The sequence below is a fragment of the Triplophysa dalaica genome, chromosome 10 (assembly GCF_015846415.1).
Source record: "Triplophysa dalaica isolate WHDGS20190420 chromosome 10, ASM1584641v1, whole genome shotgun sequence".
Taxonomy (NCBI): Eukaryota; Metazoa; Chordata; class Actinopteri; order Cypriniformes; family Nemacheilidae; genus Triplophysa; species Triplophysa dalaica.
The window spans coordinates 12,342,607-12,361,373 of NC_079551.1; the positions used below are offsets into that span (position 1 = coordinate 12,342,607).

At 36.3% G+C, this 18,767-nt stretch overlaps 3 protein-coding genes and 1 long non-coding RNA gene across 12 annotated transcripts; 2 read left to right on the plus strand and 2 right to left on the minus strand.

Annotated features, from left to right (window-relative positions):
• The first annotated feature begins 345 nt into the window (after positions 1-345).
• LOC130430752 (uncharacterized) lies at positions 346-7,767 on the plus strand. 5 transcript variants are annotated; one of them, XM_056759903.1, is made up of 18 exons: positions 346-681; positions 1,565-2,093; positions 2,771-3,112; positions 3,190-3,480; positions 3,555-3,662; positions 3,756-3,794; positions 4,278-4,352; positions 4,437-4,487; positions 4,797-4,835; positions 4,906-4,947; positions 5,027-5,062; positions 5,146-5,187; positions 5,271-5,300; positions 5,376-5,417; positions 5,499-5,534; positions 5,747-5,776; positions 5,970-6,319; positions 6,817-7,767. In XM_056759903.1, exons 5-18 carry the CDS (start codon positions 3,587-3,589, stop codon positions 6,847-6,849), a joined length of 921 nt encoding a protein of 306 aa, XP_056615881.1. In that variant the 5' UTR covers positions 346-681; positions 1,565-2,093; positions 2,771-3,112; positions 3,190-3,480; positions 3,555-3,586; the 3' UTR covers positions 6,850-7,767. The 5 variants fall into 5 exon arrangements, with proteins under 5 accessions (XP_056615881.1, XP_056615880.1, XP_056615883.1 ...); XM_056759902.1 differs by lacking the exon at positions 1,565-2,093; XM_056759905.1 differs by lacking the exon at positions 1,565-2,093 and having other exon boundaries at positions 5,149-5,187.
• A 547-nt stretch (positions 7,768-8,314) lies between these two features.
• Positions 8,315-11,569, plus strand: LOC130430754 (uncharacterized). Of its 5 annotated transcripts, none has more exons than XM_056759910.1 (6): positions 8,315-8,453; positions 9,152-9,299; positions 9,390-9,683; positions 9,770-9,916; positions 10,039-10,074; positions 10,698-11,569. In XM_056759910.1, the coding sequence occupies exons 3-6, from the start codon at positions 9,494-9,496 to the stop codon at positions 11,048-11,050; spliced, it is 726 nt and encodes a 241-aa protein (XP_056615888.1). In that variant the 5' UTR covers positions 8,315-8,453; positions 9,152-9,299; positions 9,390-9,493; the 3' UTR covers positions 11,051-11,569. The 5 variants fall into 5 exon arrangements, with proteins under 5 accessions (XP_056615888.1, XP_056615885.1, XP_056615889.1 ...); XM_056759908.1 differs by having other exon boundaries at positions 8,320-8,453; positions 9,007-9,299; XM_056759909.1 differs by having other exon boundaries at positions 8,329-8,453; positions 8,998-9,299.
• A 565-nt stretch (positions 11,570-12,134) lies between these two features.
• Positions 12,135-13,881, minus strand: LOC130430264 (uncharacterized). The gene is made up of 3 exons (XR_008907760.1): positions 13,766-13,881; positions 12,350-12,657; positions 12,135-12,272 (listed from the first exon to the last, which is right to left on the minus strand). It is a non-coding gene; the product is annotated as an uncharacterized LOC130430264 (long non-coding RNA).
• Positions 13,882-14,712: 831 nt separating this feature from the next.
• On the minus strand, positions 14,713-17,480 carry LOC130429965 (uncharacterized). The gene is made up of 5 exons (XM_056758820.1): positions 17,427-17,480; positions 16,157-16,298; positions 15,509-15,862; positions 14,977-15,279; positions 14,713-14,903 (listed from the first exon to the last, which is right to left on the minus strand). The coding sequence occupies exons 1-5, from the start codon at positions 17,478-17,480 to the stop codon at positions 14,713-14,715; spliced, it is 1,044 nt and encodes a 347-aa protein (XP_056614798.1).
• Between the last annotated feature and the right edge of the window lie 1,287 nt (positions 17,481-18,767).

Below are 18,767 nucleotides of genomic sequence, written 5' to 3' on the forward strand. Positions count from 1 at the left end.
TAGGAAACATTTCTTTGATGTAGTGAAATGAACTGTTGGGGCTTAACATTTAGACCACGTCTTTAACCACGTCTACCTACAATTAAAGTGTATAACGTAAATTTTATAGCACTTCCAAACAAGACTGCAATAAATGAATGAAATAAAATGAAAATGTAAATATTTCGAACATTTTTAGAAGCATCTGATTGGTTGAAAAGAAACCTGCATCCAGGTCCATGCTGTTGGACAGTCAACCTAGTCCACATCCACGTTTGTCACAAGCCACGCCCATTTCCCATAGCGGCCCGGCAATTTATGGGCGTGGCTTCTGCCATGTTATGTTATCCTACCTGTGTTCTTTTGCGCCTGGATAGCTGGTGTCCTGGCTAATTTGGGTTCAGATTTGGGGAAGTTGTCCTGATTTGACTTCTGCATCGGTCAACGGGACCTTGAGTATGATGAGCAGTTATTCTTTAGAGAAGTCACGATTACCTTCACTCGGTTTGAAGGTGTACACCTGCCTGTGTCTGTGACTGTAGGTGAAGGGCGTTGGCACAGTTAAAGTCACGAGACCCTACGGAGCGATTAAATTATTAAACACACATTATTACATCTACGTACATGTGTATGGACTTTCAAAGTTATCCACCGATATGAAGAACGCGTTTCTCCTGTTCTTGATGTCATTTTACGTGAAAGGTAAGACGATGGTTTCGGTTAATTTAACTAAATCCGTGTTAACTTTACGTAACACATTAAAAATAGAGTTCCGTGTATTAAATGTGGATTAAAGTGATGATGTATGATGTGTTGGATCACTTAATGCTTTAAACTTGCATTCCACAGAGTTGAACTATGACCTAAATAGGATTGTTTTGTGAATTTTGCACTCTCAAACGGTTATGTACAAAAACAACAACCTGTTGTTTTATTCTAGTTGAGGACAACACATTTTTGCATCCTTTCCGCATTAGAAATTGCAGCTTTTGCAAGATTTTAAAATGCACCTTAAACAAGTTGAATGATACTGTATAGAAACGTAAAGATGTAATGTCTGAACATGTTATGGGTGTGATAGGGTATAGTCTCATTTTACACGATGACAGATCGGGAACATTTCTGTTACTGCCACTGGCTTCTCACAGAAGTTGAAGTATATTGATAAATGTTGGGCTCAAATTGTGTTTAGTGCCCCTGAAGAGACAAGTTTTATGTACACTACCGATCAAAAGTTTGAAACACTTACTGACTGACGTCACAGAGACGCATTTCAGATACGTACATAAAAAAACGTATTGGAGACGTCTCCCGGATTAATGTGTAATATCAGGGTTATGTAATGACTAAAAACTATTAAAAACACCGTTTACCTAGAATTTACATAAATGTCCTCTCGGTATTTAATGAAGCAACTTTTGGTGCGAGATCTTTTTTGTGAGATGTTCCAGCTCTTTTTTTTATTCATGATAATATAAATTAAATAATTGTATTTTGTAATGAACTTTTAATTTTATGTTTGCGCAATATATATTTCCATCCATCCATCTTCTTCCACTTATCCGGGGCCGGGTCGCGGGGGCAGCAGTCTAAGCAGGGATGTCCAGACTTCCCTCTCCCTAGACACTTCCTCCAGCTCTTCCGGGGGACACCGAGGCGTTCCCAGGCCAGCCGGGAGACATAGTCCCTCCAGCGTGTCCTAGGTCTTCCCCGGGGTCTTCTCTCGGTGGGACATGCCCGGAACACCTTCCCGGGAAGGCGTCTTTGCACCGGCCCCTTACGGTCCCTCCTGTAGGTGGTGGGTCCACGGGAGGGTGGCCCCACGTCGCTCCTTCGGGCTGAGCCCGGCCGGACCCCATGGGGGAAGGCCCGACCACCATGCGCTCGCATACGAGCCCCAACCCCCGGGCCTGGCTCCAGGGGGGGTCCCGGCTGCGCCATGCCGGGCGACGTCACGGTCCTCGAAATTGTCGTCATCATAAGGGTTTTTTGAACCGCTCTTGGTCTGACCCGTCGCCTAGGACCTGTTTGCCTTGGGAGACCCTACCGGGGGCATATAGCCCCAGACAACATAGCTCCTAGGGTCTTTCGGGTACTCAAACCCCTCCACCACGGTAAGGTGGCAGTTCAAGGAGGGGGCAATATAAATTTTTGCATTCAAAATATGATTTAGACATTTAAGGGTACACCTTCAGATTAGGGCTGTCAAACGATTAATCGTTATTAATCACATCCAGAATAAAAAGTTTGTTTATATAATATATGTTCATAATTCTAAACACAGACATACATGTTTTTATATTTAGGAAATATTTACTTATTTAGGCCTACCAATATTTCTTTATATTTACAAACAATTTAAATTATATATAAACTAACTATAGGTTTGTATGTGAATGTGTTTAAGTATAAAATTAATATGCGCAGTACAGAGACAAATATTATGTTAACGAAAACATATTCTGGATGCATCGTTTGACAGCCCTACTACACAACAAAAACATTTTAAGAGAATGAGAAACATTTGACTGGTTGTGTCATCTACGGTAGTTTTTTTTGTGTCAGGACACATCATAATATTTCCAAAACCAAATAGTGATATTATTTACATATTACTGGTGATGGTCAAAAAACACCCTGTCATGTCCTAGAAACTATATTGCTTTGGAATTCTAATGTTTATGTTTATGTGTTAATTGATATTGTATGTTTATTAGACTCAGAAACTTCGTTGAATCCATTAGCTGATATAACTGAGTTGAATGAGCAACTGTTTCTGTATGTTCTCCAGGTGTGTTACATCAAGAAACACAAGAACAGAAGACAGCAGATGTGAGTCTGTCAGTGATGGAGGGAGAAACTGTGACTCTAGAATCTGGTGTTACTAACATAAAAAGAAATGATCTGACAGTTTGGACATTTGGAGACACTCGCATAGCTCTGATGAATAAAGAACCTGGCAAGTTCATGTTATTTCATGGTGATGACGGGATGTTTCGAGACAAGCTACATCTGAACAATCAGACTGGACATCTCACCATTACGAACATCACAATTGAACACACTGGATATTATCAAATACATATTTTCAGCAGTGGGGATTTTTTCCGTAGATTCTTGGTGACCGTCAGTGGTGAGTGACCTTGTCATTTCAAGCGTTTAAGTTTAAAACAATAGAATGTGTTATTAAAAGTATTTTGTTTTTTACAGCTTATCTGCCTGTTCCCATCATCACCAAATTCTCAACACAAAACTCTTCATCGAGCTCAAAATGTGTGTTGTTTTGTTCAGTGATGAATGTGACACATATGAATCTCTCCTGGTACAAATGAAAGAGTTTATTGACCACCATCAGTGTGTCTGATCTCAACAACAGACTCTCTCTTCCTCTGGAGGTGGAATATCAGGATACAAACACATATAGTTGTGTCATCGACAATCCCATCATAAACCACACACAACATCTTAACATCACTCATGTCTGTGGCATCATTCCTCCAGGTAATATCAGTTGTGATATCAAGTCTCTTTGCTAAGTTACAATTATATTAATGAGTCTTTATTTTTTATCATAGTATGTAATCTACACCCAGGTTATATAGCACTGATGTGTGTTATAGCCACAGCTCTTGCTGTGGTTGGGGTTTACTGTCAGTCAAAGTCTGGAAAAGCGAAACACAACGGTAAGTTAAAAAAAATGCTTAAAGTAAGTTTTAAAGGAATTTCAGTACATAAAGTGTGAGTGAATATATTATTATATTATAATTTTTCAACAGCCCAACATGATGGAGAGGTGCTACAAAATCATCAAAATGGTATGAGATGTCTGCTTTATTGTCTATTCTGTACAGTACATTCATATGTAGGATTGACATTGCGTTACTCTCAGACCCATGGGGCATTCAAATAACATTACACAGAATAAAAATATACATATAAAAATACAGATTATTATATAAATGTATAATATAATTATATATATTATATAATTATATAAACTTTTACAAGCAAGGATATTTAAAAAGAGAATAGGAAATAGCAGGAAGTGCAAAGAGGGTATTGGTCTGGTTAAAGTGACAAAGAGAGCAGGCTTGTTTAACCCGTCATAAGAGGTAGTATGTGCAATCAAAGCAATCTTAATGTCCCTAGCCCAAATACCAGAACTTACCAGAAGGACATTTTGTTATTTGGACCGAACAGTTTGTACTCCTACACCCTACAGAAGATATCTCTACATACAATTAGGTTTTGAAGTTGAATGGTTTTATTTATAAAGTCTGTGATTGTTGTTGAAACAGGTCACATTCAAGAACATACCGACTGGCTTTATCAAGCAGATAAAGAATCACCAACTGAAATCATTCATGTCTGTGGTAAGATACAGAACTGCTAAATTTCTCTACAAGCTTGTGTTTGTATGAATCATTATTGACAACAGGACTATCTTTGTTTGGCAGCGAGTACATACTTATTGAGGAAGCCTTATGGGGAAGACGTTACACAAAGATGTAAGTTGTTGTACAAGTGAATGTTCAAGTCAAAAGATTTGAATTAATCATCTTTTCATTTAAAACAAAAGATTTTAATGTTCAGTTAAATACATGATTCACAAATCTTCATGCATGCTTATGTTTGCACAAATCAGAATTTACAATTCCCTTTGCTCGATGGTAAAATGTTGTATGACTCTCAGATACAGATTATGATCTGTTTGATTTCAGCAAGACTGATAAGGTTTAATCTAGATACAGATGTTGTGTTTTCAAGCGATTGTAAATAGCCAATTATATGTTACAATGTCTTCTTTCTTTAAACAGATCCAAGTAATGAGGATGAAGTTGATCAGCATAATAATGGTAAGATATCACTGAATCTATCTGTATGCTTGTGTAAGTCAACGTTTACAGCAAATGTGTTTGTTTTTAGCCCTGGGGAAAATATCTGAACAGGAGAACACTTCCACATGCAGTAAGTTACTGTACAAATGTGTTATTAAAAGATGTTATGATGTCAAACTGTTTCGTTGAACTGTCTGATTGTTTTTCAGGTTCCATTCCTTGGATAGAATATATGTCGAATGATGGTAAGATACTGTATTAGTCTCAGATACTGAAAGCTTGCGAGTCAGTGTTTGTACACAATAGAATCTTATCTGTTTGGTTTCAGAAGGGACGGAAACGTCTAATCTAGAAACAGATTCACAAAGCAGTAAGTTACTGTTTGTATTTAGACAATTAAGAGAAACCTCTGTTTTGTAAGGTTTAAGACTGTGTTTTCTTATCATTTTACAGATCGGAATACTGAGGATCAGCAAAATTATGGTACTATATTGTACTGCAGAATCTCGCTGTGTGCTTGTGTAAACCAGCATTTACAGTAAATGTGTTTGTTATTAGGACATGGGGAAATGTCTAATCAGGAGAACAGTTCAAGATGCGGTAAGTTACTGTAAAAATCTGTCATTATAAGACGTTACAATGTCAAACTGTTTAATTGAACAACGTTTGATTGTTGTTAAGGTTCAATTCCTTGGAAAGAATATGTGCCAAATGACGGTAAGATACTGTATTAGTCTAACCTGAATTCTCTTGCGAGCCAGTGTTTATACACGACAGAATATGATCTGTTTGGTTTCAGCAGGGACGGAAACGTCTAATCTAGAAACAGATTCACAAAGCAGGAAGTTTATGTTTGTATTTAGGCAATTATGAGAAACTACAGTGTTTACAAGGTTTAAGACTATGTGTTTTTTATTAAAATTTTACAGATCGGATTATTGAGGATCAGCAAAATGATGGTAAGATATTGTACTGCAGAATCTCGAGATTTGGTTGTGTAAACCATTATTTACAGTAAATGTGTTTGTTGAAAGCACTTGTGGAAATTGTTCAACATGCAGTAAGTTGCTGTACAAATGTGTCATAAGACGTTACGATGTCAAACTGTTTATCTGATTGTTGTTAGGCTAAACTCTTCTGATTGTTTTTCAGATGTCTTCGTCGAGGCTACAGATGCGATACGGAATTTAACTGTCAAAGAAGGAGAGTCTGTCACTCTAGGCACTGATGTTACAACGATTAAGGAGGACGATGTGATATTGTGGACGTTTGCTGAATCTAAAGAATGCAATCAGACTGTTGAATTTAAGACTATAGCCGAAAGGACGAAAGCAAACAAATGTGAATATCTATGCGGTTATAAAAGATTCGGAGACAGACTCCAGCTAGACATTCAGACCGGATCGCTGACCGTTACAAACATCAGATGTGTAGATGCTGGACTTTATAAACTATGTATGCCTAGAAAGAAGACTTGGAAGACATTTATTGTTGCTGTCAAAGTAAGTGTATCACGTATATCAAATATATCGAAAATTATTCTGTAGTATTCGTGTCTATAAATCAAGGATTGCAATCAGAAAAAAAAGATTTTTAATCAAGTTTCCCGATTCATACAGGGGTTCCTTTTTAGAAATCGTGGCAAAAAATATGCAACGTAACTACAATAACTACAGTCAGGGGCGGACGGGGAAGAAAATTGTGTTTGGTTTGATGGCAACATTCCTCCACCAAATTTGTTGACTGGGGGGGTTTGAGATTGTTGTATGTAACGTGTGCATTGCATTACATGCATACGTGTCCGACTCGCTAATGCCTTCACATTGCATACATTCGCGATTATAATACGTCCGCCCCTGGTCGCGGGCTTAGGCCGTAAGCCTTTCTCGACTTTGACAGAATGTCCTACTGGTCAGCCCGCCCCTGACTACAGACCTATTTAATCATTAGACTGACAGATAGTTTCTCTCGTTTATCCTTTTGTCATTTATTTTCACAGCCAACGATCCAGAGACGAAATACTGTGGAATGATAACAGAAGAGGAGCCCACTACTACAGTAGTATATAAACACTGTGAATGACACAACATTCATGTTGTTTGGGTCGGGACTCACAAACAGATTCAGTGGCTTGAAAATTGATTTCACAAACAAAAAACCATAGTTGTGCGCACAGTGTGACAACTATTCATCCAGCACAATTCTGTTTACAGTTAACACTACACTGTTAACACTAGTTTTTTTCATTATTGGGCATACTTCATAAATGTGAATCATTTCGGAGCAGCAGTGATCCGTCTTAAGTAAACCTACGAAGAGGACGAGCACCTAAATAAAATCAGACAGAGCAGGAGATATGTTACATGACATAATGTGTCAAGCTATATACATGTATATAGGACTAACCAGAAAGAAGATGCTGAACATTTCACTCAATATTTCATTAATTTACAAGTATGGTATTTATCATAGCAAAGGAATCTAACTGCAAAAACTAAACTATAGACAGAATAATTTATGAATTCTCGGGTGGCCTGGATATAAAGATCATTTCAATAAATAAAACAATTATTGATGCAACATTTCTTCTGGTATGGAAGAGCCAGCACCAGCTTTGTTAACTTGGATTACTGAAGTATATTTTGATTTGATCACAATAAGAGCAGTATAAGATTTCATACATTCCTACGCAGTATTTCTCTACAAACAATCGACAAGCTGTGTATGACAAAAATGCATGATAACCTGATTCATGCTTATCTAAAGGCATATGAGCTGAAGGAATATAATAATCGCTTTGCTCATGCGCTTTTTCATGGACCTTTTGACCCACATTGTCCATCAGGAGTTTTACAAATACTGTAACGAGATGCTGTTTGGTTTTATGAAGGGGGGCATCGCCTGTCATTTTGTTGTATTATATTGTTTGTATTAAAAGTTCTTAAAAGAATTTGTCATGGTGCACCAGCTGCTTTTAACAAAAAATAATCTAAACTGTAGTCTGTCATATATGTTTAAACTTTATAAAATTGTTTTTTAGTTGTTTTTAACTAAACGTTTTCTATGCTTCTTGTCAATAAAAGCTTATTTTGATGAGACACTATACAGGGCACCTTTTACCAATGGATCTAAAGAAACAACACAACAGATTTTGTGGTCTGATGACTCAGAATCCTCGGCCTTGGCATAGGATCTGACAGACTTGCCCTTCTTTGTGAACTCATCGGATGCTTCTTTTGAAAAAAGTGGGGAGGCACACATCTCTCTGTCTTTTCCACTGCTTGGGCATTTCGTTAAAATATTAACCTATTGATTATTAAACCATCCTTCCTTATCAGCCATATTTGTTCAGATGACAGTGTTTGCATAATGGTGTGAAATTAACTACAAAGTAATGAAACATGAGTTTCAATTAAAAAGTAGTTAGATTAAAGTTGAGAAAACCAGCTAGACCTGTTTGAGCTGTTAGTGAACCAAAAAGCAACTTTCGTTTTTGTTTCAGCTGGAAACATTACAACGGAGCGAATGAAAAACCCAAGAGGAGCTTAACTTCAGAAATCGTCTTTATTAAGTTTACTCAACTTTTCAGTGATATGAAGAAAACATGTTTCATTTTTCAACTCTTATTTTTGCACGGTAAGTGGTTTATATTGTGCTTGACTTCTAGTCTCAAAGAACCAGAAATGCATTCTTTAGGAACAATATTAATACAGCAAATATCTACTCGAGTCATTATTTTGACTGTTTACAGCAGCATTGTTATATTGGATTTACTACAAAGATGAAAAGACACAAAAGTAATGGTCTAGTAAAAGAACAGGGCTATATCTATTGGTTACACCCATCTAAAACCGAAACTAGAAAATAACAAATAAAATTGGTAAAAATTGTGATTAAGGTTTGACAGAAGACAGATTGTCTCTCCTGCACTCCCAATGAAATGTTTTGCCACGGCCCATATTAATTTGGTTTGAAGAAAAATGAACAACTACAGACGCTGTTAAACAATTGGCCGAGCATTGTGTCAGCAAAATTAAATAAATAGATCAAATATTAACCACAAATGCAGAATACGTTTCTTTAGATAAAAGCATCTGCCGAATGCATAAATGTAAATGTGAATGCAATAAGCTTGACGTATGACTTAAAGAACGTTTACTGTAATTGTAAAACTGTGTAGGCTACTCAGGTGTGGCCATCAGTGAAACAAATAAAGTGACATTGAACTAAAGAACGACGATTACATACTGTGGCTGTTCACAAGGAAAAACATCCTCTTAACTCAGTTCTATAAACAAGCCAATATAACCACATTATATGATGATGCTTTTGAGGGGAGACTGAAAGGCAGACTGAATCTAAACCATCAGACCGGATCTCTCACCATAATAAACATCACAGCCGAACTCACTGGACTTTATCAACTAGAGATTATGAACAGCAGAAAACCTTCATATAAGAGATTCAATGTTACTGTGCACGGTGAGTAACGTTAGTCACCCAAGTCTTCAACAAAAAGTAAAATCCAGATTATTACAAAATAAAAATAATTTTTATGATTTTGTTTCGTAGCTTAACTTCTCGCTCCTGTTGTCAGCTCTCCACAATGTACTTCATCTGAACGATTATCCAGCTCAAACTGTTCTGTGTTGTGTTCGGTGGTGAATGTGGCACATATGAGTCTCTCCTGGTACAAAGGAAACAGTTTATTGTCCAGCATCAGTGTGTCTGATCTCAACATCAGACTCTCTCTACCTCTGGAGGTGGAATATCACGATACAAACACATACAGATGTGTGGTCACCAATTCGAGTAGCAACCAGACTCAACGGCTCAACATCACCGATTTCTGTCAGCCATGTTCAGGTGATTTAATAATTGATTTGCAGTCATTTTGTATCGACCTGGAAACTATTTTACTCATGAGTACATCTGATCTATTGTTTTTTTAGTAAAGGAGTCAGGTGTCAATGAAGAACAGGACCAAATCTCACATCTTACAATCGTGATATGTGTTATTGTGTTTGTTGCTCTTCTGTTCTTGAGTGCAGTGGTTATTTTCTGCTTTTACAGAAAGTTTAAAAATACAAATCAACACGGCAAGTATTATCTACTTTGTGCAGATGTAAACATTTAAATGCTGTTTTTAAGACATCTAGATTTTTCATTACATTTTATAATTGATGTACTGTTGGTAAACTAGTTCTCTGTGTTTAAACAGATCATTCTCTGGGAGAAGAACTTGAAAGGCTAAATGGTAAGATACTGTAAACGCATTAAAGGGATATTTCACAGGCAAAATGTTGTTTTACTCACACTCGAGGCATCCTGAGAGAATGTGACTATCTTCTAGAAGAATAATGCAGTCGAAGTTATAACACCATGCATCATTTACTTTCAAGCTGTAGAATGGGAGTACATGGGCGTCTACTTTTTGAAGCTCCAAAAAGTGCATCCATCCATCGAAGAACTGCTCGACATGGCTCTGTGGTCTTAACTAAGGCCTTCTCAAGCGAATCGATGCGTTTGTTTAAGAGAACTTTCCATATTGACAACGCTGTTAACTTTAATGTCTTGCTTCACCTATCCCTCTGCTGTGCCTGAACCTCAGGCTTGTTTTTCCGGCAAATGCCGGAAAATAAAATGATATGTGGTATTATAATTTCGACTGCATTTTTCTTCAAGAAGAAAGTAATATTCAGTCAGTATGCATCAAGGGTGAGTAAAACATGGGGAAATTTAGTTTTGCCTGTGAAATATCCCTTTAACAGGCATACAGTAATGGTTTGTTAAATAATACGTACTGACTGTATTTAACTTTATCATCACAAAACCTCAGTGTGTACGTAACATCTGAGACTGTGTCTGTTTGGTCTCTAGGTGTTTGTGGTGTGAATGAAACGAAATCAACATCAGATGGAGTAAAGTACGTCACAATTAAAGCAGGAGAGTCGATCAAACTGGACACTGGCGTTAAAGACATACAAACATGTGATCTGATACAGTGGAAGTTTGGAGAAGCAGGAGAATCCACTAATCCATTCATTCCCATAGGCAGAATAGATAAAAACAATCAAGAATTATTACAAAAAGACAGACTGAAGCTAAATAAACAGACTGGATCTATAACTGTCGAAAACAGCAGAACCACAGACGCTGGTGTTTATAAACTAGAAATCAACAGCAGCAAAGATTCAATCACCAAGTCTTTCTTTGTTACTGTCAATGAGTAGTTTATGAAATGAATGATGCAGACACGCTTTTAATGACACCATAATGGTTAGTGTTTGTTGGACAGATGTCATTTTGTTGTTGTTTTAAAGTTTGTTTAATCTTAATGTTCAACACTTTTGGCCTGTGCTGCAGTTTAAATGTTGTATATAGTTGTAAATGGATTCAAACTTATGAAGTGATTTCTGATTTGTTTGTCCCTGTAAATGTGAAAAAATAATAATAAAAAAAAAAGGTTAAGTGAAAATAATCATAAAAACACTAACACACTTCACGCACATCTACTGCTGTTAAATCCCCTGACTGATATCTACTGAACTCTAGTGGACAAATAACCAAAACGTACCTTTGTTCTTAAAGAAAAAATATGGTCAAATTGAATGCAAATACTATTTTTTAAACAATGGTAAAATAATATTATTAAATAATATTAGTATTGTTGATAAATATTAATAATAATAATTAATTAATTATTTGTATTGTATCTGTGCATTTGGTGCATGCATAACTTTGGTGCAAGACTCAAAATATGTCCTCAAATATCCCACAAGATACAATCTTTAACAGAGATCTTACAGATGTACCTGTGCTATCTGTTTTCATATTCATGCAATAAAATTGTAATGAAATCCACATTTAGAGTTTGCTTTTTTTATTTTCTGTAGTTTAATTTTGCATATTTGCAGGCAAACATAAAAGCAAAGATGACACAATTAAAATATATAGATGAAATAAAAAATGAGTAGAAACCGATAAAAAGGCAAGAACTAGTAATCTAGTGTAAGTAGCAATGCCCACCAGAACAGAGACGACCAAACGGATCGCAGCTTCAGTAATATTACAACAGAACACACAGTCTGAGAAAAGAAAAACAAGATGAAACAGAGATCAGCTGAAACACAAACATCACATGTGACTCACCTGAACATGGGTGACAGATATCATTGACGTTGAGATGTTGAGTTTGGTTTCTGTTGGGATGGTTTAGCACACATCTGTATGTGTTTGTATCCTGATATTCCACCTCCAGAGGTAGAGAGAGTCTGATGTTGTGATCAGACACACTGTTGCTGGACAATAAACTGTTTCCTTTGTACCAGGAGAGACTCACACGTGTAACATTCATCACTGAACACAACAACACACATTTTGACACTGAAGATCTTTCTGATGATGAAGAACATTGAGAAGAGTTTGTAGAGATGACAGGAACGGGCAGACGAGCTGGAAAAAATGGTTTGATTGACTTGATTTTTTTGCATATAAATAATTGTAAAGGATAAGAGTTAATCTTTACTCACCATATACATTAAAATTGAAATCATGTGAGATGAAACTCTCCCTGTAGACGGTTAACCGGTAAAGTCCAGAGTCTTCAGTTTTGGTGTTTGTGATGGTGAGAGATCCTGTCTGATCATTCACCTGCAGTCTGTCTCTGAACATCCCATCATGAACATCATCATGTATTAAGATCTCTTTGGTTGCGGTATCAAATTTAGCCATAGTGTTCCTGACCTCCAATATACCAGAAGGCCGCTGCCAATAATATCAGTGTTTAGAGTAACAGAATCTCCCTCCATCACTGACACGGACTTCACTTCAAACACATCTAAAGAATTAACAGAATTACAGTTTGTCGCACAATTGTACAATTTTAAACCTGCTTTAACTTAAAATTTCAAGGCCAGGCGCTGCACAGCTTTTTTGAGTTTACTCAACTTTTGCCAAGTATTTCACCTAACTCAATTAAGTGAATAATGTCACATGACTGTCAATTGAAAAAAATAGTTGAACCAACTTAAAATAAATATGCAACAATCAACTATGGACTTAGCTGGCCCTACTCAAAAGATTATGTTTCATATAAGGTAAATATTTAATTGTACTATTATTATATTCATACTCTACTTAATATATATATTATATACACACTCTACTTAAGTAACTGCTTAGATGTTTGTGTTTTAAACATTTTAGTAATGGCCTATCTGCGTCATTTACTTCAGATCTCAACCCTGAGCACATGAGCCTAAATCATGGTAACAATCATAAAACATCATATACTGTAGTTAAAAAAGGAACTCTTAATACTAAAGGTAACTTACAATGACTATAAAAACAAAACATTTAGCCAGCAAACACTTAAATAGCAATCATTTAAATAATTTTAACCGGCGAATTGAAAATTCTGCAATGCATTCTGGGAACTTTCAAAACACTATAATTGTTTTTTATGATTACACAGTTTGGCATGTTGGTCAAACTTCTTGACGCGCTTTGGACAATTACGTAGATATCTAAGTACAGTCAACAAAAGAATCTTTGTTGGTACCACATTTAGACAAATTTTGTTCAGCATACTCAAAATAACACATTCTTCTTCAACTAAAAAATCTTTGTTCAAGTTACTTTATTACCTTTACTACAATTTTTTAAAGTGAAATGTTAACATTGACGTCTGTATTTAAAATGATCTGTGTGTTTTCGATTGAAGATCGATAGATCATAAAAAGCAATCTGATTTTCTTTTTGAAATATTTATTTTTTTAGCTTCAGGTTTTTATGTAAGGAACATTCAGATAAATGTAAAAAACAGACCCCCAAAAATACAGTAGACACTCGAGTAGATCTTATCATAGTATTATTTATGAATTGCAGTGAAGGCAAAATCCTCAAACACAGTCATGAAAGTCATAAAACACATCTGAAGAACTCACCGATCAGATGCCACATAAACAAATAGAACAACAATCTCTGAAACATTTTCTTTAACCGTTTCAGTTCAGAATTATGAAAAGACGAACTTTGAAGTGAGATTACTCAGAGAAAACTCAGCCACAGCATAGTGTCACAGGAAATAACAGGACAGTTCTTACAAAATACATCATTGCATTACTTCCTCCTGTCACATAAATCACTGAATAACTAAGATCTTCTATTATGAGTCACATATTATTAATGTAAAGATTCAATTTAAGAGATATGTCGGAGAGCAAACCATCCAAAACCAGAATTTCTTCTGTCTTCATTTAACTGTGAGTTTCATCTGAACGCTGCTTTCCGCAGATCATTAATAGGATTTAAAAAAATTATGAATGTTTATTTAGATTTTAAAAGCCCCTTTTGTCGTTCTTCGGATGCCACTTAAAGCTGAAAAACTGCCAAGGAATCAATGAGCAGTTGCCCAGATAGCACAGGTACACCTGTTAGAAGTCTGCTAAATATTCACTGTGTAAAAACATCTGATAGACGTCTTAGAAAAAGCAGATTTACAAACATTCTAAATCATAGCATCTTACAGATATCTTCTTGATGTTTATATGACATCTGACCAGAGACGTCTCAGAGACGTATTGCAGATGAGCAAACATAAAAATGCGTCTTGGAGATGTAAATGCAGACATGAAAAAACAAAACGTCTCCCAGATGTATGTGTGCCATCAAGGTGCTGTTGAGATTAATGTCAATGTTAATAGTTTCTGCAGGTTTTGTGAACTCATCTTTAAAGTGAATTTCTGATTAAATCTCTTTCACAATAACACGCGGTGAGACTATTGCAACTCAGAATGAATGATTCCTTTATTTAGCAAGCTGTTCACAGTAGTAGCATTAAAGTGTGCAGATCATTCACATGATTAAAAAAGTATTTTCAAATAGCAAAGCCTCAAAATGTGTTGCTGTCACTAGGGGGCGTGGCCTCCGCTAGATGATCTACGATCTTCTTTCCTGTTTCCTCTCTTCTGGATCTGATGTCATAAATCAGAACAACAAGAGCAGCTACAGCCGCCATGCCCACCAGAGCAGAGACGACCAATCGGATGAAACCTTCAGTGGTATCGCAACAGTTGACACAGTCTGAGGACAGAAAAAACTAAATGAAATAGATGGGCAGCATGAATAAACACAAACAACACCTGACATGACTCACCTGAACACTTGTGACAGACATGAGCGATGTCTACATGTTGAGTCTGGTTTCCAAACGGATGGCTGATCACACATCTGTATGTGTTTGTATCCTGATATTCAACATCCAGATGTAGAGACACGATGCTGTTTAGATCAGACACACTGACGCTGGACAATGAACTGTTTCCTTTGTACCAGGAGAAAGTCGCACGTTGCACATTCATTACTGAACACAGCAACACACATTTTGAGACTGAAGATCCTTCCGACGCTGGATGATTCTGCGGACAGTAACTGCTGATGACAGGAACAGGAAGATGAGCTAGAAAACATGAGTAAAGAACAAAGATTAAAAATCTGAAATGTAACTTTATTGTTAAGTGTCACCCATCATTTGTGTGTGTGTGTGTGTGTGTATGTAGGTGCGTGTGTGTGTGTGTGTGCGTGTGTGTGTGTGTGTGTGCGTGTGTGTGTGTGTGTGTAAAAAGTGGTTGTTACACAAATTAAAAGTAAAAAGATGGCATTGCATTTCAAAAGTAAATCTTTATCACCGTAAACATTAACGTAGAATTTGTATGATGTGAGTTTAATCCCATCGCTGATCCGGGCGCTGCTGGTGGTGATCATTTCATAAAGTCCAGTGTGTTGAGTCGTGATGTTTGTGATGGTGAGAGATCCAGTCTGATCATCCACCTCCAGTCTGCCTCTGAACATCCCATCAAGAACATCATTATGTATTAAGATCTTCCCTTCATCTGTGTAGAATTTAACTATACGAGACTCTTGAGCTCCAAACTTCCACTCTATCATAAAAAGCCTGTATTTGACTTCATAAAAATTATACAGAGTGATAGAGTCTCCCTCCATCACTGACTTTTCTTCACATGTATTACCATAAAACGCACCTGCAGATCACAAACAAATAAGGATGGTTATAGATTAAAACAATGTTTTTTTCGTTCATGGAGATCAAAATGAGACATCTGATGGAAGCAAAATATTTTCTGATAGGTTTCTGTAAACACACAAATAACCACATAACTTTTACTCTAAATGACAATAAAGACACACGTGGATCAAAACCATCAGAATCATTAAATCTCTTGCAAACACAGTGTATAGACACAGAAAAAATTACAGAGAATGTAAATAAGAGCGAAAAAATGTAAGTGATAAAACACATTTGCAGTATAACTCACCGTTCACATGCCACGCGAACAAACACAACACAAATGTGTGAAACATTTCCTTCAGCCGTCTCAGTCCAGAAATCTGAAAGGACTCAAACTCTTGAAAGCTGATGTTTGGCAGTAAATGAAAAGTGCTATCTGAAGAGATCTCCTGAAGAGATTTCGATAACAGGAAGGAACAGGACTCTCAAAACACATTAGTTTTTTGTGTGTTTAAAAAAAGATCTACACAGCACATATAACCATACCGAAAGGTTCTTACGAGAACCAATTATTTTTACTTTTTTATAATCTAAAGAATCCTCTTCAAATTAAAATAAACTTCATTAAGGTTGTTCGGATGTTTTTATAAATCCCTTTAGCTATTTTACTGAACTACAACAAAGAAATGTCTGGATCAAAAGTCAAAACCACAGAACCGTACAGTTTCTGGATGGTCTCTAATGGCGTTTAGAATGATCTTGTATGTTTCTGATTCAATATTAACAGTTGTTTGTTTGAACATTCATTTGATTCTAATACATTTACATTTGGAAGTCACTTTTATCCATAGTGACAATTGGCGTTTACAGCATAGTGAGGCATTTCATACAAAAACAAATAAATCATAAAATTGCAATGGAGTCTATTCAATTCGTTGATTAAATATGTCTAGACTTCTTATTGTAACATTAATAACTTGTATGTTAGTTCTCTGAGGGAAATTAAAATGATGAAGCACAGAAAGAGTTGAAAGAGGCCAAACGTGTTTTCGTGTTCAGTCACTTGGGGGCGTGTCCTCCAGTCGTGTCTAACCAGAATTAACAAAAAACATCTGTAGATGAAGTGTGTAGAGATTATACGTGATTTACATCCTGTTCAGCTCTTCCTGATCAAGATGAGGGCACTGTGGGCCTGCAGCTCCAGATTGTTACTCTTGCGATAGTGAGAGAAGTTGAGGTGTGTTTGTTTGTTCAGTGATGGATGTTATATAAATGGTGGATAGAATCTGTGTAGAATTGAACTAGGAGTCTCTTGAGCACCAAACGTTCTCTTAAAAAGGGTGTATAAGGTTGTCGGAGGATTTGTTGTGGTGTCTTTGATATCGAGGCACCATAGTGTAGTTTGTTTACAGCCTCGTGTTAGCTTTTTACTTCTGCCAATTGTATTTAGCAAATATTGTGTTCATCTGTTAAAATGATCTTGATATAAAAAACGTTTAAGAATCATAAACTTTTGTTAGTCACAGAGCTTATTTTTGCGACCGCTAAGCAATGCATAGGCTTTCAGTCCAGGGTACCAGTGCGTCGCTAACTTCCGGGTTGGCCTGGAAAAACACGTCATCCCTGGACATTGAAAATATAAAGAATAAAGTTAAAATGAATACCAATGCTAATTATCCTCACTACGTAGTAAAAAAATGCTTTTATTCTGTCGAACACAAAAGAAGATATTTTGAAGAATGTTGGACAGCAAACAGTTCTTGGACACTTTTGACTTCCATTGTATTTTTCCTACTATGGGAGTCAATGGGTGTCGAGATCTGTTTGATTATAAACATTATTCCAAATATATTTTTCTGTGTTCATCGGAACAAAGACATTTTTCCAGATTTAAAACTCGAAGGTGAGAAGATACTGACAGAATTTTCATTTTTGCGTGAAGTTTCCCTTTAAAACCTATTAAGAAATATAAACAGTACACTGTACATATTCAACATATGAAGCAGGTCAAATATATGTTATAAATAAACATTTCAACTATACTGTCTGAAATACGTCAACATTAACAACAATATAATACTTATTTATCACATTTATGCGTGTTTGAGTATGATTTGAAGATTTTGGGAGAATTTAAACGGGCGTCAGGCTTATTGACATAACTTTTCTGCAAATGTTACACCTGTGTATCCTTGCTCTTGACTTCTCAGAATGCCTCCTCACTCCTTGATCCTTCTTGTGTTGCATTGTGGTAACTTTTAGGGAACAAACGTTTCAGTGCACTGGAAGGTTTTTGCAAAAGAGACAACACTTAAAACGGCCGACTCCCTTTACTGAAAAGTTTAAAAGTTTTGAATGAGAGTTTATTGTGAGGTCACTCTGTGTGTGTGTGTGTGTTGCCTTATCACAGATGCATCAGTGAATATGTATGTCATGGTAAACCTTCAAGTGTTTTTCAAGCTTTAAATTCTTGCCAAACAAAAAGGGGCAATGATAATTGAGTGAGATCAGTGTGTGAAGTATCAGAATCTCCCTCCATCACTGACACTGACTTCACTTCATCTGGATCAACACCGAACAAACCTTCAGACACCGAGACAAGCTTTGTCGCGGTCGGATTATAACAGTTTGTATTTCAACTGGAAATAAAGAATGTCTAAAAGAAATGACATCTTGTCTAAGTGTTTTTAGGTTAAGATGATTGAAGATCAACATGAAATTCTGATGGCTGCAAAACTTTAATTTACTGATCATTTAAAGTTCTACAGTTTGTACGGACACAGCAACACGTTTTTTTCCTTTAGATGAGAATAATGTCATAATTGACCATTATCGCACAACATGTTCTGTGTTTTAATTTTACATGTCCATATGACAGACATTCAGATACACATAAAAACATAATTGCTAAATCTCTC

What these genes read in the sequence shown, in the direction of transcription:
- LOC130430752 (XM_056759903.1), top strand. Translation starts at nt 3,587, where the DNA reads ATGTGTGTTATAGCCACAGCTCTTGCTGTGGTTGGGGTTTACTGTCAG. An exon ending in TGAAATCATTCATGTCTGTG is followed by an intron (nt 4,353 to 4,436) that starts GTAAGATACAGA and finishes TTTGTTTGGCAG; the next exon opens with CGAGTACATACTTATTGAGG. An exon ending in AGTTGATCAGCATAATAATG is followed by an intron (nt 4,836 to 4,905) that starts GTAAGATATCAC and finishes GTTTGTTTTTAG; the next exon opens with CCCTGGGGAAAATATCTGAA.
- LOC130429965 (XM_056758820.1), bottom strand. Translation starts at nt 17,480, where the DNA reads ATGTCCAGGGATGACGTGTTTTTCCAGGCCAACCCGGAAGTTAGCGAC. An exon ending in GTTCGCGTGGCATGTGAACG is followed by an intron (nt 15,863 to 16,156) that starts GTGAGTTATACT and finishes TGTGATCTGCAG; the next exon opens with GTGCGTTTTATGGTAATACA. An exon ending in TGTCTGTCACAAGTGTTCAG is followed by an intron (nt 14,904 to 14,976) that starts GTGAGTCATGTC and finishes TTCTGTCCTCAG; the next exon opens with ACTGTGTCAACTGTTGCGAT.
- LOC130430754 (XM_056759907.1), top strand. Translation starts at nt 9,494, where the DNA reads ATGAGTCTCTCCTGGTACAAAGGAAACAGTTTATTGTCCAGCATCAGT. An exon ending in TTTCTGTCAGCCATGTTCAG is followed by an intron (nt 9,684 to 9,769) that starts GTGATTTAATAA and finishes TTGTTTTTTTAG; the next exon opens with TAAAGGAGTCAGGTGTCAAT. An exon ending in AGAACTTGAAAGGCTAAATG is followed by an intron (nt 10,075 to 10,697) that starts GTAAGATACTGT and finishes TTTGGTCTCTAG; the next exon opens with GTGTTTGTGGTGTGAATGAA.